We start from the raw sequence: 24,924 nt of genomic DNA, 5'->3' as shown, positions 1-24,924 counted from the left end.
ACTGAGAAATTAAATCCATCCAAAGTAATAAACATAAATTACCATTAATATTTTTGTGGAGAAATTTAGAAATGGAGTTAAATGGATCATTTTGGGCGGAAGTTATCAGTTACACTCATTTTACGTGACGGTCCGTCTGCAAATTTCATGATGCAACCCCCCTTTTCAAAATGGTATATATAGCAACGTACAATGGTATATATAGCAACGTACACCCGTGATGGGAAAGTGCTACATGTAGAACTTAAACCAAAAATAGGGGGCACCATTTGGGTTTTCTTTTCTTTCACTTACCCTGTACACTGTATTTGACATTAATATCAGGTTGTAAAAAGAAAATAAATATTTCGGTTGTTTTGTTTTTATTTCACACACACGGACATGCTGAAAACTCCGACGGATGACTAGGTGCCCGTCACCAAATGAGGGCGCTTTTTCCAATCGTTCCAAAATGCTAATGGTGCAATTCGCACTGTAAATTAGGGAAGAAGTCACAGTCTTGAGAGGACTAATTCATGTTATACCAAAGCATGTAGGGGTCTAAATTGTTCAAACATTGAAACACATAGGTTGGGGTTCACACTACCGTATACTACAGTCTCTAGAAACATTTTACAAAACAGATAAATAAATATCAAATGATTCTTTGAAAACTCCAGGTATTTCAGGTAAATATAAAAACTTCAAATACATATATAAAAAAAAAACATATAAAGTAAGAGTGGGTATCGCTTCAAAATACATGTACATCTACAGACTGGAATGTTTGAATAGAAAATTAATATTCCCGGACTGACGGATGCTAAGTCCGTGCAATTTTCGAATTTCTTTGCCTTAGGGAATGGTTGTGCTATAGCATCAATCCAGTGAGCAGTTTGCAGCAGTTTCATTCAAAAACAGATTATACTTGATGATTATAGTTTAGCAATACAAAACGTATTTACTTTTGGGTAAACATCGAGCACAAAATTTTTAAAAAACAAGGAACTGGGAGCCAGTCTACTCCAAGAGAGGCTCATCTTGTGCGAAACGGAATGCAACCCAAATAAATGAGTTTGAAATTTGTTGAAAATTCGTTCGGACTATAGAATTAAAATTGTTTAAAGGGAATATACATAATTTGCTTTTGCTGTAATTTTCAGAAATGGATGGAATTGGGGGGTTGGAAATATAAAGCAAATATAGTTACACTGACTTTTTTGAGGTTTTGGGTTCGAAAATGCTATAAAAACCAAGAAAAACAATCATTTTCCTGTAGTCTGGTTCCCTGACTCCATTTAAGAAGAAACAGAGCAGTTTACATATATTGGAGAATTGTAAGGTCAGGGAACCAGTCTAGCTGGCTTGTACCCGTTCATAGGTGTGTAATCGATTGCAAACAAGTGCGATGGCCAATGGGGGCCAGTATTTGAAAAAAAAGCCAGTTGTTTCCAACGCTGATCGGCTGATCAGCATTGGAAATTGATACAAAAATACCACTTTTCTTGAAAATGACAGTATACCAGGTGCCATGATTTTACAGGATGCTTTACACTGTCATTCACTAACAGTTCAGCAAGGTATTTCAAAATGATTTGGTAGTTTTATTTTTTGATGTTTGCAAATGTTGTAATTACCTTTTAAGAGCGCGGACAGTACATCTCTAATAGTTTAAGACCATTAAAAAATACCGGTTCAAAAACTATTCATGTTGAATTAACCAAATATTCTTGATCCTCGTAATTATGGCTTCTTCTGGTGATGAAGCGATGCACAGAAATGCACTTTGAAGTCCCACGAGTATATACTGGAGTCTGTCAACCAAGTGGAGCAGGTAACAACCGTGGTTTCATTACGCACTTCAATCTGCTGTAAATCCTTGTGCATTTTGCGCTCCGTCGAGCTTCTTCGATGGAACGGGGTTGAAAAACAGATCCGTTGCAATATGAGGCAGTGTCAGATGAAGATGGGACAGGACATGCTGAATACATCTGTGTAAAAGGAAGAGAAGACAAAACAAAAACAATAATGAAAATGGATGTTCGAACCAATGGGGACCAATTAGACGGCCACTTGAGGGCAGTTTAGCAGAGGGATTCCGCCATCCTGGCAACATTAATCTATGCACATGTATTGCATAGGTAGAGGACAACGACCGTAGGAGAATACGCAACCCTGTAGGCTATAACCAAAGAGCAAGGAATCGTCCATGTGGAGCGCTGTGGTCCAATAGGTACGGTGTTGACTCATGTGCCGTGGTACGTTGGTTCGAATTCTGACCGGGAACATTGTGCTTGTGTTCTTGGGCAAGACACTTTACGACTATTGCCTCTCAACCCAATGGGTGCATGTGAAGGTAGAGATCAAAATGCGCTTCTCTCGAGCTGCTGCAAAAAAGGTCTTAGGACTAGACGAACAAGGGTAATAATTGTGAAGCGCTTTGAGACCTTTGTATAAAGCGCTATAATAAGCACCAAATTGTTAATATTACTATAACGAGTGGCTAATTGTAAGTTCTTTACATTTGTCCACAGAATCACAGCATTTAACACCTCATAATGAACGGTGGCTATTCAGATTACGGCATTCTATAAGTAGTGCTGTGGGGCGGGGTCCCCTGTACACGTTCCATGGGGATTGTGGGGGGGGGGGGCGGTGCGAGGAGGGAATGAAGAGGGATTTTGTGGTCAGTCAAAAGATAAGAGGATTACCGGATGTATTAATTAGGGATTATGTATGAGTTTGCTATTTTGTACGAATGGTATAGGTTCAAGACGGCGGTCAGAACAATAGGCCCATTATGCTTAGCAAAACAACATTAACTAGAGATGAGTTTGTGGACAAACACAAGCTGTTTCGGATATTCGAAATACTCTGTGCACGTCATGAACAATCAGTGACGTCACTAAAAATGTCATCTATAACAGCACATTATATGTACATGTACATATGTACCTATAAAGAACAAAATGCCCCTTTAAGGGACGTCACATGACATTTGATGATGACATCACATGAATTTGTCTATAACCCATCTTGGCATTGGTACGATCACGAATTTCTTCTAGGACCATCTGTGGGTGGTAGTCTAAGTGTGTACCAGGTCTAACGTCGCTCGCATAATTTACAAAAGTGCCAATTAAAAGTAGAGTGTTTTAAAACGTGTACAAACCCTATGGGGAAAAATGCATCTTTAATGTGATGTAACCAAACACCTGATGACGTCACGATCACGAATTTCTTCTAGGACCATCTGTGGGTGGTGGTCCAAGTATGTATCAAGACTGAGGTCGATCGGATTAACGAAGGTGCCAAAGTGGAGTGTTTTAAAATGTGTACAAAACATATGGGGAAAAACGCATCTTTAATGTGACGTAACCCAACACCTGATGACGCCATGATCACAATGGACCATCTGTGGGTGGTGCTCTAAGTATGTATTAAGTCTGAGGTCGATCGCATTTATGAAGGTGCCAAGGTGGAGTGTTTTAAAACGTGTACAAAACATATAGGGAAAATGTGCATCTTTAATGTGAAGTAACGTGACACCTGATGACGTCACGATCACGAATTTCTTCAAGAACCATCTGTGGGTGATGGTCTAAGTGTGTACCAAGTGTAACGTCGATCGGATTTACGAAAGTGCCGAAATGGAGCGTTTTAATACATATACAAACCCTATGGGGAAAAATGCATCTTTAATGTGACGTAACCTGACACTTGATGACGTCACGATCACGAATTTCGTCTAGAACTATCTGTGGGTGGTGGTCTAAGTATGAATTAAGTTTAAAGTCGATCGGATTTACGAAGATGCCAAACTGGAGTGTTTTAAAACGTGTACAAAACATATGGGGAAAAATGCATCTTTAATGTGATGTAACCTGACACCTGATGACGTCACGATCACAAATTTCTTCTAGGACCATCTGTGGGTGGTGGTCTAAGTATGTACCAAGTTGGAAATCAATCGGATTTCAAAAAGTGGCAAAGTGGAGTGGTAGAAGAAACGTGTGTTAAACCTATGGAGAAAAAGTCTGAAAAAGGAGAAGAAAAAAAAACTAGAGGTCTATGTCTGTTTGCAACAGAACATAGGGCTTTTCCGCATTATGATTTCTTTTAATCAATAATATGCCCTGAATTTGCATGAACATAAAATCTGTCAAAGTTAGCCGAAAATCGGCTAAAACGGTCACTGTAGACAGGATTTGACCTCGGCAATACGATGTATGTGCGTGTGTACAAGGTCTTTGCTTGGACAAAGAGTGATCTAAATAAATTACTGGGGCAGAGTCGAAAACGCACTTTGAAAATCGACAAATATCTTTAAATTTTTTTGATGACGTCATCGTGACGTCACTTTGAACTTTGCATACTAGTATGATTAACTACCTACCCACCAGGTTTCATGACAATTGGACCTTTCCTTACATGAGTTTTGAAAAATCGCATTTTGATGACGTCATGATGACGTCACACATTTTCCACTTTTTTTGCGAATAGCTATTACATAACAGACCAAATGCAAAAAAGAATTTTGCATTTTGCATGTTGCGTTCGGGAGATATGGCTAAAAGGTAAAAAAAAAATCAAATATTTATATAAAATCTCAAAATGACGTCATCATGACGTCACCTCATTTTTAATCTATAACACATCCTGGTATAGCCACATACCAAGTTTCAACCCAATCGGACTTGCATTTCTGTAGATATAAGACTTCACAATATGTACGTAAATTTTCAAAATTCAATAAAAAAAAATTAGGTGATGACGTCATCGTGACGTCATAGTCTTGGCTTTATTTTTGTATGAGGGTCTTCCTTGGCTGTAACTTTGATGACGATTCCAGATCGTCAAGTTATAAAAATGGTGGCTTGAAAACGTGTACAAAGTCAATAGGTTAAAAATCCCACAGCAGAAAAACTGCACCTTTAAATACGTGATTTGCCTTTAAACTGAAACATTTTTATAAAATATTACTTGATATTCTGACTCTTGGGAATATTTTCAATCAAATGACAGGCGTAAAAAAATACGATTTCTTTTTCCTTCTCATAGTAATTCTCAGCCGAAGTTCAGAACTACTCAGTAAGATATATCAGTGTTGTATAGGGACAGACTTGTGGAGAAAGCTGTGTACAAAGTCTGTGAGAAAAATTAATTATTCATGAATCCATAATAAGTCACTTGATGATGACGTCATCATGATGTCATAGTCTTGGCATAATTTTTGTATGAGGGTCTCCCTTGGCTGTAACTTTGATGACGATTCCAGATCGCCAAGTTATGAAAATGGTGGCTTGAAAATGTGTACAAAGTCAATAGGTTAAAAATCCCACAGCAGAAAAACTGCACCTTTAAATGCGTGATTTTCCTTTAAACTGAAACAATTTTATAAAATATTACTTGCTATTCTAACTCTTGGGAATATTTTCAATCAAATGACAGGCGTAAAAAAATACGATTTCTTTTTCCTTCTCATAGTAATTCTCAGCCGAAGTTCAGAACTACTCAGTAAGATATATCAGTGTTGTATAGGGACAGACTTGTGGAGAAAGCTGTGTACAAAGTCTATGAGAAAAATTAATTATTCATAAATCCATAATAAATCACTTGATGACGTCACCATGACGTCACTCTTCGGGACACATCTTGGCTATAGGGACTATGCTTATGCCAACTTTCAATGATATCTGACAAAGATTAATGCCAAAAGTTCTATAATACGTCCCTGTCTATGCGCATGCATGAACATAAAATCTGTCAAAGTTAGCCGAAAATCGGCTAAAACGGTCACTGTGGACAGGATTTGACCTCAGCAACACGTGCGCTGCAGGCTGACTGACATACGATGTATGTGCCTATGTACAACGTACGTGCATGTACATGTACATGTACATTGTGGACGTCCTGTCCTGTGCATGTTTTGAAGCAGAGGTATTGTCAACCTGAAGTTTTAAGCGTACGCAGGGTATGTTCGAGTTCGCTTATCGCCTCGAAACCTTGAAATGTTTTAGACCTACCCTTCAATCGACAATTAAAGTAAAAACAAATATAAAAACTGCCATGGTTGATTTTTCAGGAATTTTCAAATGAAAAAGAGTCTTTTTATTATAACTTCCGGTCTGATGACGTCATTCGCCTAAAACTTCGCACACGTCTTAAGTGGGTCAAGGTCATCAAATACATCAATATTTAGGCGATTCCGACAAACTTCGTCACAGACATCTATTCAAAATACATTTTTGCTAATTTTCAACCTGTCGCTAGAGGGCGCTCGAAGATTGCATGACGTCATCGGTAGATGATTTGAAGAATACTATCGGCCAAGAGACTAACACCGTTGAAAGCAAGTTCATTTATATTACCACTTTCAAATAATAAGCCACTTCCGGTTTGGGCCTTTTTCGACCGGAAGCAAGGGTCACGTGATTGCACGCACACTGAATGAAATGAAGACCTCAACCTACTCTACCACTTGCCGGCAACAGATTGCTGCGGACGCGTACGGTTGATTTCTTATGCATTTTTAAATATTAAAAGTGTCACAATTTAATTGCCTATAAATAAACACAGGATGACGTCATCATGACGTCATCATTCCACAATGTTGTTTGAATTAGGGTCTTTGCGTGGACAAAGAGTGGTGTAAATGAATTACTGGCAAAGAGTCGAAAATGCCCTTTGGAAATCGACAATTTTTTCTTAATTTTTGTGTACAAAGTCTATGGGAAAAAATAAATATTCAAAAATCTATAATAAATTAGTCAATGACGTCACCATGACGTCACTCTTCGGGGCACATCTCTGCTATAAGGACTATGACTATGCTTAATTTGAATGATGTAAGACGAAGATTAATACCAAAAGTGGCACTGAGAAAAAACGTGTACAAAGTCTATGGGATTTAGGCGACAAAAAGAAGAAGAAGAAGAAGATAGAAACTAGAGGTCTATGTCTGTTTGCAACAGAACATAGGGCTTTTCCGCATTATGATTTTTTTTAATCAATAATATGCCCTGAATATTCATGAACATAAAATCTGTCAAAAGAATTTTGCATTTTGCATGTTGCGTTCGGGAGATATGGCTAAAAGGTCCAAACAAATAAATATTCATATAAAATCTCAGGATGACGTCATCATGACGTCACCTCATTTTTAATCTATAACACATCCTGGTATAGCCACATACCAAGTTTCAACCCAATCGGACTTACATTTCTGTAGATATAAGACTTCACAATATGTACGTAAATTTTCAAAAATCAATAAAAAAATTAGGTGATGACGTCATCGTGACGTCATAGTCTAGGCAGAATTTTTTTATGAGGGTCTTCCTTGGCTGTAACTTTGATGACGATTCCAGATCACCAAGTTATAAAAATGGTGCCTTGAAAACGTGTACAAAGTCAATGGGTTAAAAATCCAACAGCAGAAAAACTGCACCTTTAAATACGTGATTTGCCTTTAAACTGAAACATTTTTATCAAATATTACTTGCTATTCTAACACTTGGGAATATTTTCAATCAAATGAGAGGCGTAAAAAAATACGATTTCTTTTTCCTTCTCATAGTAATTCTCAGCCGAAGTTCAGAACTACTCAGTAAGATATATCAGTGTTGTATAGGGAAAGACTTGTGGAGAATTAGAAAGCTGGGTACAAAGTCTATGAGAAAAATTAATTATTCATAAATCCATAATAAATCACTTGATGACGTCATCATGACGTCACTCTTCGGGACACATCTTGGCTATAGGGACTATGCTTATGCCAACTTTCAATGATGTCTGACAAAGATTAATGCCAAAAGTGATATAATACGTCCCTGTCTATGCGCATGCATGAACATAAAATCTGTCAAAGTTAGCCGAAAATCGGCTAAAACGGTCACTGTGGACAGGATTTGACCTCAGCAACACGTGCGCTGCAGGCTGACTGACATACGATGTATGTGCCTATGTACAACGTACGTGCATGTACATGTACATGTACATTGTGGACGTCCTGTCCTGTGCATGTTTTGAAGCAGAGGTATTGTCAACGTGAAGTTTTAAGCGTGCGCAGGGTATGTTCGAGTTCGCTTATCGCCTCGAAACTTTGAAATGTTTTAGACCTACCCTTCAATCGACAATTAAAGTAAAAACAAATATAAAAACTGCCATGGTTGATTTTTCAGGAATTTTCAAATGAAAAAGGGTCTTTTTATTATAACTTCCGGTCTGATGACGTCATTTGCCTTAAACTTCGCACACGTCTTAAGTGGGTCAAGGTCATTATATACACCAATATTTAGGCGATTCCGACAAACTTCGCCACAGACATCTATTCAAAATACATTTTTGCTAATTTTCAACCTGTCGCTAGAGGGTGCTCGAAGATTGCATGACGTCATCGGTAAATGATTTGAAGAATTCTATCGGCCAAGAGACTAACACCGTTAAAAGGAAGTTCATTTCTATTACCATTTTCAAATAATAAGCCACTTCCGGTTTGGGCCTTTTTCGACCGGAAGCAAGGGTCACGTGATTGCACGCACACTGAATGAAATGAAGACCTCAATCTACTCTACCACTTGCCGGCAACAGAATGCTGCGGACGCGTACGGTTGATTTCTTATGCATTTTTAAATATTAAAAGTGTCGAAATTTAATTGCCTATAAATAAATACAGGATGACGTCATCATGACGTCATCATTCCACAATGTTGTTTGAATTAGGGTCTTTGCTTGGACAAAGAGTGGTGTAAATGAATAACCGGCAAAGAGTCGAAAATGCCCTTTGAAAAGCGACAATTTGTTTTAAATTTCTGTGTACAAAGTCTATGGGAAAAATTAAATATTCAAAAATCTATAATAAATTAGTCGATGACGTCACCATGACGTCAATCTTCGGGACACATCTTTGCTATAGGGACTATGCTTATGCCAACTTTGAATGATGTCTGACAAAGATTAATGCCAAAAGTGGCGTGTAGAATAAACGTGTACAAAGCCTATGTGCTTTTGGGAAAAAAAGAAGAAGAGGAAGAAGAAGAAGAAGAAGAAGAAGAAGAAGAAGAAGAAGAAGAAAGAAAAAAAATCAGAACAAAAAGAAAGGCTTTTCCGCAACAATGCGGAAAAGCCAAAAAAATGAGAACAAAAAGAAAGGCTTTTCCGCTTTTTTGCGGAAAAGCCAAAAAAAAAAAAAAAAAAAAGAAAAAAGAAAAAAAAAAATCTTAACGAAAACAAGAGCTGTTTCGGTGTGTAACCGAAACAGCTAATTAGGATACCCTATATGCTTATTAAACTCCACTGTATTTTAGGCTTACTTACGTTTAAATGATAAAATAATTCATTGTTGGTTTGGGACAAGACGTTTTTGTAACGACACCCGGTTTGATTTTCACATGGTCACTGTGGGCAAGTGTTTTTGTGGAGAGCTTTGTGAATACACATGTAGTTGGAACCTCCGTAGGCCTAATATAGAGGCCGCTTACAATGCGTGAGTTAGGTAACTGAAGAGCTCGCTTTAATTCGTCGCTTTGCTCACGGAGTGCCAAAAACCTCGAAAATCGATAATTATTCGATTTTGAGTTTTACTAGCCATTTTATTATAGTTGTCTCAAGGAACAATTTGACCAAGTTTCAAAGCGAAATATTGTTTACTTTCTTAATTATTGTAAACAAACAATTGACAAAAAGCCTGAAATCGGTAATTTTCATTTTTACGAAGTGTGCAAAATGTAAAATGTTCTCACGAAGTGAGAACATTTGTTACTGCAAAGTGGTCGAAAAAGTCTTTTGAAAAAATGAATAACTTCAAATGCGATTATCTCAGGATGAACTTTTGTCAAATTTTGAGGTTTTTGTCACTTCGTGAGCAAAGCGACGAATTATTGCGCATGGGATGCACATCTAAAAGCCCCTGGGACCATCGCTTGCAATAAATGCATCGGATCGGTTCGTTAAGCAAACGACTCAGGTAAGCTGACAAAAGGGATAATCTCTGTGAACATCGATGGTTGCTGGTAAGTTGTGTGCACTTTCTATGAGCATGGTACTGTTGAGGGATGTATAGGTCGACAAGGGTAGTCAACAGATAAAGTAAATTATAGGAAATAGATATTAAGGGAAGTAAAAGGAAAACAATTCACACTGTATATTTCAATGATTATGTAAGAATTTAATCATCATTATAATGCATACACATCCGTTATTATTTTGCCTACTCTAGTTTTCAAAAATAAACTGCCCGCTTTAAAATATCAGACCTGTATCTAATATTGTCTTTTGTACCTGACATACACTGGTTTACAATACCCTGTCTATTAAAATCTATACAGAACTCACAAAAGTTTAAATCCCCTTGCATGGGCATGCTCTTCTTCTAAGCAATTCAATCGTCAACGTGCTTAAACATAATAGTATGAACTTATTCCTCCATGGTATGAAATAGCAGTAAAGAATGGATGCAAAGAGTGACTAATGAGGTGGCTATTATATATATTATTTTCTTTTCTACAAGACACTTCTAGATTAGTTTTAAAATGACAATCTTCTTTTTTAAACTACATGTATTAGTCTTTAATCATCACAGTCTTCAGCTTCATCTTCATCCTGTTGGAACAGGCTGTCAAATGTGTTACGGTGTTTAGACATTACTGCTCAGAGCCTTGTTCACTTCAATGCCTGTATTCAATTTTCTTTGATATGAAACACTCACAGTGTGCAGTCAACGTAAGACATTTGCCCCACGGTCTCACGAGGCAGAAAACTCAGCAAAAAATCACCGCACACGCGTGATATCTTGTGAGCTACGTCCTGAGCAGACGACCTCGAATGACTTTTTGCTCAGCACCTAGCTCTCGTGTGCGTCGGTCTTTTAGATCCGTTCATGTAACAGTGGTTAATTAAATCGACAATTATAAATGCCTCTTTGTGAAGACCGATTCACATCTTGTGATATCAGATGGGACTTCCTTCATTGACATTTTCTGTCTCTTTCACTGCTCTCTGGCAAGGTATGGTCGGAAATTAGAACGTCGTTGATGAATTAAAATACTTCGAATGTTTGTTCCGGCAATGCATATTTCATATAATTGCTTTTCGTGTTAGAACACTTGGACAATGGATATCAAAGATTCGGGTGGAAGTTCTAAACGCAGCAACACAAAGAGAGGATGGAGTATTGACGCAGAGATTGAAGTACATTTCAATCACATTAATGTACAAAGTAATAAATGTTCCAACATATCTAACTAATCAATTCCTACTGTTTACTTGAAAATTCTTCGCTACTGTGACAGGAATACACGACAACGCCGGATAGGTGGATCATCACGCGCATGCGTAGTACTGGCCTTATATCACTCCCATCACCTTTTTAAAGCGTTCAGTTGCACGCTCGGCAGTTACTTCACTGAGAAATCACTTGGCAATGCGTAGTTCCGCATTTAGTGGAAGTTCGTGGCCGTATTTTCGCTAATTCTCCCAAAAATGATCTTCTGTAAAGACGTTGAGACGAAATTATGATCCAAGAGGTGAGTAATTTAAAGCCATGGGAATCTATACTTTTCACTGGAATGTGTGGTTTTTCACGGAGTTTTAACTTTAATGACACAACCAAAACTTAAGCCCAAATTATTTTTGAGTGGTTTGGTTTAGTTTGGTTTGGTTTGGTATGATTTCTCTCTAGGTTTACTTCGTGAATTCTTTCCAAATCATTTTACGTAATTTTGAGGAATTTATGTACACGATAAAAACAATCTGATATATAATGGATGCAGGTAAAAGCAAGGGCTTGTTACAGGGACCGGTACCCCGTGAGGAATGAATTAAACTAAGTATAGGTTTTTCCGGCTGTTTTAAACAAATGTTTATCTTTCAAATTCACCGATTCTAATGATCAAATTCGTCCAGAGAAATCGATTTGGTGTGTTTCTAATAATTAATTTTGTACTTCATCATAAAATTTCAATTTCAGTTCAAGCAAATTCAAACCATGAGCACACATAATTGGTCAAGGAGTTTTCGATTTCGTCTCATCTACGCCGAACCGTGTTATTCAATAAACAATTTCGTCCGATGCAACACTTAAGCAAAAATGTGTTCAATTTCGTCATACTTCATTGTGACATCTCATATAGGCCGGTGGCATATAGGCCTTGTTTCTTCATCAATTTATTTTTCTTTTGATTTTATCTTCTTAAGGCTAGACTCAGTTTTAGAAAAATACAAGGGGGATGAAGGGTCACCGTATTGTTTTTGACGTTTTTTTCTTGAATTTTAACCTTTTCATTTGGTTCGAAGGTTTTCCCAGCTATTATTTTAAAACATTTTTCGTTCGGATTCACCAATTCTTATATTCCAATTCGTCCAGCAACATCGATTTAGTGCACTTCCAATGTTTAATTTCGTCTTTTTCGTCACCGACACCACGAACTGACACCCGATTTGGGAGAGTGCGCGCACACACTGCGCATGCGTGCTCGCACTCTCCAAAAGCACGTCAATTTTCGTTTTCACGAACTGACACTCTCTAACGCTATTGCATGCGCGCACTCTCCGGAAATACGCAAATTTTGGTTTTCACGAACTGACACCCTGTGCAGAGTCACTTCGTGGTAACAAAAAACACAAGAATTGACCAATTTCTTGAAAATTCATTATTAAAATTTGCTTATTTTAGATGATTTTAGCAATTTTAACTTCGTCATGTTAAACTTCATGATACAAACTGCTAATATCGGGAAAAAAAGAAAATTTGAATTTTCAGATTTTTTTTTTACACATTGTGATGCAGAGGGTGTCAGTTCGTGGTGTCGGTGACGTTTTGTCAGACAATTTCAAATTAAGTTTTCGACCCCGAGTATTCGATTTCGTCTCGTCTACCCCAAATCGTGTTATTCAGAAATCAAATTCGTCTAATTGATTCATATAAGGCGAATTTGATCTCTGAATGCTGCCATTCGGCAACAGCTTATAGACGAATGTCATCTGCAATGATGAATATTATCGACCCGGTGACTAAAAGACGGTGACCAAACCTTATAATTGAATGGTTAATCACTAAATTGGTTTCGTTAAAAGCCTGTGACATTTTTCGTGGACGAAATGAAATGATAGAATTGGTGAATTTGAGCGAAAAATCTCTTAAAATAGCAGGGAAAACCTATATTAATTTAAATTTAATTTAAGTTTGATTGTTTTTGGTAATGTTTACAATTTTTGTTCAATGTTCTTTTAGTTCAGCGTACCTACTAATTGGTCTGATAACATCATGCGAACGAATGTGCCGACTTGTGCTTAAGATACAAAGAAAATGCTCAAGCACACACCAGACGAATTTACTTAACAAAATAAAAGTGATTGATATAAGACGAATTCGATCTCTAAAGGCTGTCATTCCGCAAAAGCTGAGACGAATTTAATCTGTATTGACGAATATTCTTAACCAAGTACTTAAGTAGGTTGACCAAACTTTGTAATTGAATGACACAGAAATGGCTTGATTTTGCTAAATATAGGTTTTCCCGGTTATTTTAACACTTGTATCACACAAATTCCTTTTATCGATACTCTAATTTCGTTCCCGAACATCTCCAAGGTCAATTCTCAATTTGAATTTCAGAAAGCCACCACTATATTTCATTTAAGATTCACTATAATTCAAATTTTTAGCTTACCGATTCGTCCTAAATTTGTAAAAGTCGTCTCGTGTAGCAATCGGCGTTGAATTGAAAAAGCGAATTCGTTTTTTGTCATTGCAATTAATGTTGTTGTCATTACATTTCGTTTCTGCAGACTTAAATCGATGAGAAAAAATTCCCAATTGTTAGACTTATTTAAAGAATTGTGCGTATTAAAACAATGATAATTTCAATAAATAAAAGTAGTTAGCTGTAAGGTTTGAACCTTTATTTCCATGTTTCAAAATTTTTTAACATTAAAGTCAGGAATAGACATTTCACAATGTGCACTTTACTTATGACATGGACACTAAGCATTAAGGCCAAACACCTTCAATATGTTGCTCTTTGATAGACATACCTTATTTCTGTTGTTTTATTCATATATCAAAGAGCAACATAACTAAGGTGTTTGATCTTAATGCTTAATTTCCATGTGCTGAGCAAAGAGCATATTTTGAAGGTTCTATCCTTTGACCTATAGTCATGAAATTTCTTGGGTATGTTCATGAAGAGTTGTTCTATGCATGTACCGAGTTTCAAAAATTTTCGTCACTCGATGGCCAAGATCTTAGGGGGAGGGCGGAATCCGCCCTTCCCCGGCCCCCGGCTGAGAGATGGTCAAAATAACCCGGCCCTTATAGAGTTAAGAGGTCCGACAAAAAGAGGGATGTGCATAATGTTAGATTAGGCTACCTTTTTAACCCTGCGCAGCGTTTACAAAAAAAATGTTTATCAGAACTCGCCAACGGTGGCCCTTTGGGCCACAGGTACTTCCCCGCACTAGGCAAGACCCTATTCATGTCAAAACAACAAAAAGCCACGTGCCAGACAGTGTCCAGGCAGTTGCCAGACAGTGCACTTAAAAGATAATTGACTGGCGGCTGTGGTTTGCGGCTATGAAGGGAGATGGCTGTGTCAAGTTACAGGTGTTTGTATATGTTTCAATGAGACTTGGCAGGAGGCCTGGTCGAAAGTTAGTTGACACGGCTTGGGTGAAGCCCTGGCTGCAAAGTTCATTGAACCAGCTGATTTGGCTTGGGTTGAATGAGGATTAGATGGAAGGTGATCGTCATTGGCCCTCCATTTTTGTTTTCCAAAAATTTGGTCGCCTGCGTACCCACGGTACGGAGGTCACTCTGTGCAGGGTTAAGATGACTAAAGGAAGAAATTCTTACATAAAATCAACTCGGTCATTTAAAGAAGTCGAAGATATTGTTAACATATCCAACCGCCACGTTCCCAAAATTGAATTGACCGAAGCATTTATTATAAATATAAAAAAAAAAACTAATTTGCTTTTTCAATTCAACACCAATCTCCACATTAGACAAATTTGAAGTTCCCGAAACTTGGACCAATCAGAATGCTACAATCGCGAATTAAACTGGACCAAAATATCAAATCTATCTGTGTAAATTCGAAATCGGAATTAGCGATGGAGCCCAAACAGCGCGGCGTTCTGGGACTAAATTACAGTATCTTTCCTTTCCTTTCGGGCTTTTTTGTGGGGGGATGCACCTAAGGGCACTTTGAACTTGTTGGGGGATGTTCCCCCGCTCACCTCCTTGGCTACACCACTGGTGCCTGCCCCGGGTGAGTCACGAGAATGACGTAGAGCCAATCGAGCAGCAAAGGGTTAACCCGTGTCGTCCCGGATGAAAACCGAATCGAGGACTCCTCGCCCGGTTGGAAAACGTGTTACTTAACCAATGAGAGCTGTTGCGAAAAAGTCAGAGTACAAGCAAAGGAAAAGCGAAGAGGAACAAAAGAAAATCCTCGATTTACACCATTAACAAACGTGTGGATGTGTGAGTTTGTCTTACATACGCAGTGTGGACTTCCGAACAAAAGACGTCCACATAATGTAGGTAGCACCGACGTTGTGTGGACTTGCCCCACGTCCACACAGTGTTTCCCCATTTCTGGAAAACAGGTTTAGAGGCATTTTTGGGTTAGGTTTATCTGTAGCAGAATGAAGAGAAACACTAAAGGGAATCATAGAAAAAAAATTGGGTTGAAAGAGTTTTCACAGTTTGAGAAAAATGAGTTTTTTCACTGGTTTTTCTTAACTACACGAAAGCAATGGAAAGTCCACACTAGTCATGTGAAACAAGTATGGGTGTGTATCTGTGTGTGTGGGTGAGTTTGTCTTACATACGCAGTGTGGACTTCCGAACAAAAGACGTCCACATAATGTAGGTAGCACCGACGTTGTGTGGACTTGCCCCACGTCCACACAGTGTTTCCCCATTTCTGGAAAACAGGTTTAGAGGCATTTTTGGGTTAGGTTTATCTGTAGCAGAATGAAGAGAAACACTAAAGGGAATCATAGAAAAAAAATTGGGTTGAAAGAGTTTTCACAGTTTGAGAAAAATGAGTTTTTTCACTGGTTTTTCTTAACTACACGAAAGCAATGGAAAGTCCACACTAGTCATGTGAAACAAGTGTGGGTGTGTGTGTGTGTGTGTGTGTGTGTGTGATCTTAATCTAAATTGCAAATTAAATCATGCGTAATGAACCAAAAAACACATCACGGTGTAAAAAAAAAACACGATTCACTTCGATTACATTCCTTCTTCCTTTGGCTATCACCGCCACGGTACTTTTTCGTTTTTACAGGAGAGGTAACAGCCGAGACGAAGATAGTTATCGAAGATTGAAATCGCACTTTTCCAACTCCACTGCCCTTGATAATTACTTCTATCAAATCCCGGTCTCCACTCGGACGTCGTGGTCACACAGGTTATTTCAGTAGAACTGATTTTCCGTTTACTTGTGATTGATTCTTCACTGTTACTGCTTTCAAAGGTTAAAAAAACTGGCTTTGTTAAAGAACGTCTGCTCGGGTAAACGAGACTTTTGCCGAGAAAACAGAATGGGTCCACGGTTTGTTCAATCTTCAACCGCAATTGTGTACACCTTCATTTGTATTATAAGTCTGGTAGAAGCCGTGAACGACTACTCCTTGCCTAATCGCCAATGCTACGTTTACCGCCGGCCCGGCGATCTTATTCTAGGCGGCATGTTCACCATCGCCCGTACGTCTGAGCTCTCGTGCGACATCAATGACGACGAGATTTCACTCGGCATGTTAATGCCGGAGGCCATGGCATTCGCTATTGGCGAGATCAACAAGCGAGATGACATCTTACCAAACACCACACTAGGATACGAGATCTGGGATTCCAGTTGGAAGGAAGACATAGCCGTGGGCATAGCTTTGTCTTTTGTTAACGATTCGTCTTGCGTTAACGATGGGTTAGGGTCCATGGCAGATAAGGTAGTTGGTATCATTGGTCCTCCATCCAGCGCATATAGCGTCCTTGTCAGTAAAATCACTCAGCCTTACAAGCTTCCGGTGATATCTCACTGGGCTACTAGTAATGAGCTGTCCGACAAAATTCGCTTTCCGTACTTCCTCCGCACCGTGCCACCCGATAAGCTTCAGGCTGGTGCCATCGTGGATCTCTTACTGCGTTTCGACTGGCATTATATTGCTGTCATTTACTCGGTGGACAGCTACGGGCTTCACGGTGCCCGTCAGCTGATCACCCAAGCCGAGGAGGGCGGGGTATGCGTAGCCCTGTCGGCACCGCTGTCCGTGCTTGACACAGACCGGGATTTGGAAGACCTCGTGCTGAAACTGAAGGGACTGAGTTTCGTCCGTGTCGTGGTTGTCTTCGCGGCCGGAGAAATGCCGGCCAAGTTTCTGCAGCAGGTATCAAAGACGAGCTTCCCGTACAACATAACTTGGATCGGTAGTGACGGATGGGGTTACTCAATGACAGACAACGAGCAATTAGCAGGGCTTGTGGCAGGCAGTATATTCATCCGATTGAACAGCCCAAAGGAGCAAGCATTCGAAGAGTACCTGAACTCAGTTGATCCTAGACAGGAGAACGCTGCCGGGCAATGGTTTACTCGGTACTGGAAGAGAATACTTGCCCCCAATTGCTCTGAGACTGCCCCCATGGAGATGTGCGCCACCCCTCTACCCGACGGCTTCTCTACCGAGTACAACACCGTAGGTCCAATAGACGCTGTGAATATATTCGCTCGGGGGCTGCACTCGCTGCTGACGGAGACCTGCTTGCAAGAAGGTTCTCAGACTAACTGCTCCCTTACCCGAGCCGAGATTAACGGGGAGGATTTAATGAGACACCTTCTGCAGGTCAACTTTGTTGGAGCCACGGGTAAAGTGCACCTGAATGAAAACGGAGACCCCGAAGGTGTCTACATCCTGAAAAACCTAAGGTACAGTAACGGGAGTTACCACTTCGAAGACATTGGAACATGGGACTCTAGAAAAAAGCAGAATCGGCTTGAGTTGGATATCAAGAGAATCCAGTGGTCCGGACGGGATGCTACAGTTCCCCGGTCAACGTGTCGTCCAAAATGCTCAGTGGGGTACATTGTAGTTCCCCTGGAGCAGAAGTGCTGCTGGGGTTGCCAGAAATGTGACAACAACGCTATCGTAATAAACGAAAACGTGTGCATGGCTTGCCCTATAACCCACTGGCCGAATGATGCAATTGACACCTGTGTTCCAATCGTGCCCGCGACCACCGACCTCTCAGACCCACTTGTCACTGGTATCTTCGTTCTGGCCTGTTTCGGGTTGACCCTCTCCTGTCTAACAATGGTGGGTATGGTATATTATCGTCAGAGCCGGCTGGTGAAAGCTACTAGTAAGGAACTGAGCAGTATCAACCTTCTAGGCCTGACCACAGCTTTTCTGGCGATTATCCCACTTCTGCAACCACCGACGAGTCTCACATGCGCGGCGTCCGAAGCACTGATCTCTGTGTGCTTCACCACGACATACGCACCGACGCTGCTCAAGGTAATTCGTATCTTCCGGATCTTTAATGCTGGGAGGAGGATGGTCAGATCTCCGCGATTTGTTGGACCAAAGCAGCTGGTTGCAGTGGCTGGTATACTAATTCTATTGCAGGTAAGAACACTGTAAAGAAAAAAGCCATTAAATTTTACACCCAGCATTGTGAGTTACCTAAAAAAAAGAATTGATCTTATCAAAGAATTGATCTTTGAATTGATTCAGAAACTTTCCGAGACCTCTGTGCTCCTTCCTGTAAGAAATGTTGACCCAGTATAACTGCTGCGAGTGGCGTGGATACCGAAGAAATTCAAAGACTCCGCTTCAAAAAAGTTGTCCTGGGTTATTATGATCATTTATGATGCAGCATAGTTCATACGGACTAGTGAAGCAGTGTACTTTAGGACTTCGTCTGAGAATTTTGATTCAGAGAAAGTTTATTTTAATGAATTTCAGATCTAGTTTGACGTACGACATCAGTACCGGTATGCATATTAACCTCTTTTACTGTGATACTGTACGCTTAATAAATGTTGTTTATTGGCTTGGTGTAGTTGTTTTCTTCTTTTATTTTCCTAATAGATCATCGCCGCGGTCATTGTTGGGTTCCTGGATGCTCCTCATCCTGGCCTTCTTTACACATCTCCACCTAGCGATCACATTGAGCTGTACTGCGTCTTCAGCAGGGCATTCCCGGGGTTCTGTGGCTACAATCTCATCATCGTTCTCCTGTGCTGCTACTACGCCTTCCTGGCCCGTAAGGTCCCGGACAACTACAACGAATCCAAGTTTATTGGTGTCAGCGTCTACTCCACGCTGGTGCTGTGTCTGGCCGCTGTGCCGGTGTATACCACGGCCCTAGAAGCTCGGCAGAAGATAGCCGTCCTGGCGATGGTAGTCCTTGCTAATTCGTTCCTTACCATCTTCTTCGTCTACTTTCCCAAACTGTTCGCTGTTCGGTTCCGATCCAGCGTTCAGGTTGGGGATACCAACACCTCTGCACACGCAGTTCTGTCAATAACCTGATCCACAACGGCAACCTGCCCGATGATAACCCAGTTAATGTTCCTGTAAATTTCAGGAGTTGTCCTGTAAATGATTGAATTTCACGTTTTTGGGCAGATTAAGCAGAAAATAAATCAACAGCGGGCCTAACCTATAAAAAAAAGCAGTGCAATTCTCCCCTCCCAAATCTCAAAGGTCATAGAAACCCATAACTAAACGTCATGAATTCGGCACATATTCTATAAAGTTTGCATGGCTGAACATGCATCGTCGCCGACTTATTATGCGCGTTTTACAGTAATGTACCTATAAAGACAAAACCAGCACGGCAGAAATCTCAGATCCTCTTTATATAAGAACGACAACGCCAGAAGTATTTCCAATGTTGCACAAACAAACAGCAGGAAAAATGGATCAAGTTCTAAGTGAATCAAGAGGTCATTTTTTTTCCCCAAATGAATACAATCATAATTCAAACGGGTAAAAATGTAGCTAGAGTTCGCTGTGTCGTCGTGCTATACGGCCGACTTTGTTTCAGAGAAGTTGGGCCCTACAGCATACCGCCTAGCGATTGGGAGTGAGGCTCCTACTGGTGCCGTATTCAAACCGATGAATCGTTATCGGCATTTTGTTGAAAAGATTTCCCCACGGAATTTTGACAGTATTTGAAAATGCTAAATAATGAGGTGTAAGCAAACAAGAACAACATGATTCTTTTTTTCGGAGAGCATGACATGTGCAAAATAACTTGATTCAGTAAAATTTGCCAACTTTACTTGGGACCACTGCTTTCACACTACCACCCCAAGAACCATTTTGTAAAATAACTGCAATTCGTCGTTGAGTCAGTCGTATAATAAAACAAGTTGGCACGTGTGACGAATGACAGTTCTCGATTAGAACTCGATTACAAACCAATCGGAAAGCAAAACACAATGACCAACTGTCGCCAGAGTGAAACCTGATGGTGTGTGTCTAATTTGATGTAATTTTCGTCCAGTGGACATCTCCGCAATCACATTCTGCAAAGCATGACTGACGCTTGCACATCAGGTGCAGAAGTACAAGTCCTATATAATTAAATGAAGTGTCGACCACGTAGTTTCCTTGTTTGCGTGAGTTACTACATGATTATACAAACTCGTGTTTCGTAAAGAAATTTCGCAGGACGTTTATTAATTGCATTTCTTACAACAAAGAACGTTTACAATGCAAGCAAACAAAAGCACGGACCTTTGCAAAAGGACCTTTGACATTATTTTTTTTTCTCTCAAGAAACTGAAGTGGCCAGCACGGCGCTATACTATTTTGACAATGCGTGTTTTTTTTGTTTTTTGGGTTTTTTTTTTATTATTACCTTATTACCTGTGCGTTTAGTTTAACTTTTGTTAGCTTTCTCTGTGTTTACGGCGGTCGAACAAAAGGCCTAAACAAACAATGCCGCCTAAATAGCCAGCTGCGGGAAATTTTATTTAAAATGATTTTGTCCGCTTATTTTCTGACCAAAAAAAACCCTTTGAGCATCTGTTGGCGGTGATTATAGAATAAACACAGAACACAAGAGAACGCTATTCTTACCGTCGACATCAGACTCCTCGGAATCCAGGATAGCGGTGACGTCACCGTACACGGTCTCAGGGTCGCTACCCCTCCGCCTCCGTAGTGGCGATAACCGACTCACAATGTCCCGGATGTCCAAGTGCCCGGATTGAGTGAGAAGGTCGGTAACCTCGTCGGGCATGATCGGCGCCTTGTGCTGGTTGCTAGGCGACAGGCCGTGGACGTTGCCATAGATATCGTTTATCATTGCATAGATACGTAGAAGCTGTCGCAGTAGCAACTGGTCCTGCATTCGCATGGCCTTCTATGAGTTTAAGAAAAACAAATCGAAACTGCAATTGTATTTTCTAAAAAAAAAAATAGAAGAATATATTTCAGTGTACTGCAACGCCCCCCCCCCCAAAAAAAAAACCACATTAAATAAATAAAAAATAAGGAGGAGGGTGTTCATGCGTTCTTGAGTAATGCTATGCATGATCATCGAAACCTTCCGAATGGCAATAATTATAACAGACCTATATACATTTCTCTTCGCATCTGTAATGTAGCTGAATCAACTATCTTGTAAAATCGACAAAGTATAGCGAACACAATTTACGTAATTTCAAGAAACTGGTGAACAGTGACCCCTGATCATGAATTTCAAATAACGTCTCAGTCTTGACAAAATATATGTCACTGAGATTCACCTTGTCTCGTGGAAACACTTAGAATTTGCGTTATGTCATGGGATCTTTCGTCGGCACGGAGTTATAGTCAGCATAGTGGCAGGCCTCACTTCGCCCCTATACCCCATGCTTGGAGAGTACTTGAACACCCACTCGAAGCATACGCTTATGCACAAGCCTGCAGAAAAGCACACACGCGTGCACGTCTAATGAATTTTTAAAGAGTGCAAGAAAAGAAAATGAAATGTCGAATTTGCATCAACAATCTGCATCATTCGCACCTGCGTGCGCTAAGGTGACAAGAGAAATCGATTTCTCGAAACGCTCACCTTCGTGTCAATATGGTTTGAATGATGTTCCTTTATTTATTATGTAACACGAAGAGGTTAATTGAACAAGGTTAGCTGATTGTGAATTGAAGGTATTTGAATTTTATTCTCATGTTTTTTTGTGAACGTCATGTTTGCATGCACATAGTAACCTTACTTTACAATTAGCAGTGGTTTAAAATACACCGACTACTTAGCTTGAGATTCGATAAAGTTGGATAACTTCAAGTACACGCACCACGATAAATTAGTTCAATGACAATACGTATCAGTTCCCACGTTTGGTGTCATAAATGATAAATAAATATAAACAGTTGCACACAAGTGAGGATAATGTAAATAACAGAGGTTTGAGGGTCATTTTTTTTCTTTTAAATAACATTCCAACAGGTCAAGTACAGGTGCAATAACAAAGGGACTATGGTACATGTACTATCACAACTAGCGGTAAAATGAGACAGTTATAGCACTCTGCCGTGTCACGACTAGATAGACGCCTATAAAAAAAAACATAATCCACATAATTTATGGTGCAGTTTTAAAGCTTATTGATAGATCAGCTTTTAGGTTATGGCATTTTAAAGTAGCAGTATAACCGTCGAGTCGTTTAATTTAGGTTTATAGTTTTCCCGATATCTGTATGTCAAAGCTTTTCTTGATTTTAATAGAAACACTTTTAAATTTTGTTGATGTATGTATTGTCTCAGATGTAATGCAAAATATCGTGTAAGTTGACAAAAAAAATATGATAGGAGCTTACAGATAAAATACATAACGCATTTCATTTTGAAGTTATTGTGATGAGTTTGTTTGTTGGCAAATTGAGGTACATTTTGGGTTTTAGTTATTAAAAAATGACGCAATGATGATAGAATAAAAAAATAAAAGTACGCTGGACTAAGCTAGCTGGGTTTGTTTAAAATGAAAACCCTGAAATGAATATGAACGATACTGCCAGCTGTGTGGTGCAGTAATTATGAAGTCGAAAGACATGCACACTGTACGGCGATAAGGTTTTTATTTTAACTGCATTACTGTGGTGTGGAATTGCAAAAGCTGTCTCAAGTTCCAACCTTGGCCGGCGTTTATACTTCATATCTCATTTCCTGAAACGCTTTCCTGATGCGCTTTGTTCGTGTACTCAACAGCTATCGACCGAAACAATGAAGCCAAGAACAACAACAATGGCACTAATGAAAGTGATGTGTCAAAACAAAATGAGTCATACGGGGAAGAGTGCACGCGACAAGTGTCCATGACTTTCTATTCGATTGTATTTACAAGGCCTTTATTTCTGGATATGCCAAACCGGGGTATTTGACCGCGTGTGCCTTTTTTTTTTCAAGCAGACTCGCACTAACTATACTGATATCAATTGAGATATTCTGACAATATCTATGCTCAGAATACGCAGCAATTGCATTTTATTTTAAGGAGCTTTTATTGGCATTCCCAAAAACCTTTCCCATTTTTCAACTAAAGATTTCTCTTCTGTTCTTAGTCCGTACAAGCTTCAATCCATTATAAGCAAGTTATATTGGAAGCATTCTTCAAAAGCCGCCTTTTAAAATGCCTGGGACCGGTCCAAAAACCTGTTTTCTAAAGTCCTACATGTCCTTGATTGTAATTCCATCTGAAGTATTATGTCAGAATAACCCCTAAATAATTTACCTTGGACGTTTGCCCTATGGCGATCACTATCATATTGATTTATTTTGCAGGCGCAGCGACTTTGTTACCAGGCACCGATCACAATATGCAATGATTCAACAACATTTGTTTGTGATCCCATTTTCCCGGGTTGGGGAGGGGGTGTCGAGATGTAGCATATTATATGCCTACATGTAGACCAGTTCATTTACACGACAGCGTAAGAGATTGACACTTTAATAGACAAGCCTAGCAACGATTGTCCCAGACCAAATTGAGTTGAACCCCACTGTTGATCCTCATAATTAGGGCCAGCCCAAAAAAATAGGACCCGATTGAAATCCAAGGAAAGAACGTTAATATTCCCCGGAACATAGGTTTACGTGACATTTGGTATGTACCCACCAATTCTCTTCGCAGCATCTTCAATTGGCAGGTGACCTTCTCTTCAGTGCTGCTGCAGTTCTGCACCATGAACTCATGTTCCTGTCTCAGTTCCTTGCCTGTGGTCAGACTGGGGATGAGCCTGCTCCCTGCGCCCCACACACCCTTCCTGGGATGCGGCAAGGTAGAGGAATACTTGACGGGCGGTATGGCGTCCATCTTCCTTACGGGATGCTCAGCCATGTTGTTGTTCACGTTGAGGGGTGCCCGACTTTGCTCCATGTTTAATGTGCATGTGCGTTTGATCGGTTGGACATCTCAAGATGAGTCAATCATAAACGCAAATCATATCTTCAGATGCATACACACTCATAACTATCACCAATTAGGTTCAGAGCAGATCGAAACAGCCCAGTTTATAGCCGACCTGTTGCTATTTCGGTTTTACAATATTGACACTGCAGCGTTGCGACACCATGTCCATGTGACTGCCGTTCTCATTTCCCGCTATTATGAGCGTACAATGAAAGATGAGAGCAGTGTGTACCAAGTGATCAATAAATGAGATAAACACAAGGGGTGACACTCTTATTATGTACACACGATCGAAGTACGTATATCAGTCTGCATAGGATGTAGGTGAAATAATGTAGTGAACAGACTATGCACGGAAGAATACGCTACACAGTACGGATACTAGGCCACAGTCATATACAAGTACTCTCTGCAGCCACGGGGATTATACGCCAGCATAATCAACCGTCATAAATGATGCTAATGGCGAATTCTGTATCCGTATATAACGGCACCGCCAGAAAATCGAATTCCCGGTGCAG

At 39.8% G+C, this 24,924-nt stretch overlaps 1 protein-coding gene across 1 annotated transcript; it reads right to left on the bottom strand.

The window, feature by feature from the left end:
• Nucleotides 1-1,506: 1,506 nt before the first annotated feature.
• On the bottom strand, nt 1,507-24,791 carry LOC119741928. The gene is made up of 3 exons (XM_038217883.1): nt 24,110-24,791; nt 21,076-21,361; nt 1,507-1,970 (listed from the first exon to the last, which is right to left on the bottom strand). Exons 1-3 carry the CDS (start codon nt 24,368-24,370, stop codon nt 1,936-1,938), a joined length of 582 nt encoding a protein of 193 aa, XP_038073811.1. The 5' UTR covers nt 24,371-24,791; the 3' UTR covers nt 1,507-1,935.
• Nucleotides 24,792-24,924: the final 133 nt, after the last annotated feature.

This window comes from Patiria miniata, unplaced genomic scaffold (assembly GCF_015706575.1).
Source record: "Patiria miniata isolate m_02_andy unplaced genomic scaffold, ASM1570657v1 HiC_scaffold_5, whole genome shotgun sequence".
Lineage (NCBI taxonomy): Eukaryota > Metazoa > Echinodermata > Asteroidea > Valvatida > Asterinidae > Patiria > Patiria miniata.
Note: the sequence above shows the minus strand (reverse complement) of the source record. Positions and strands in the feature narration are given on the sequence as shown.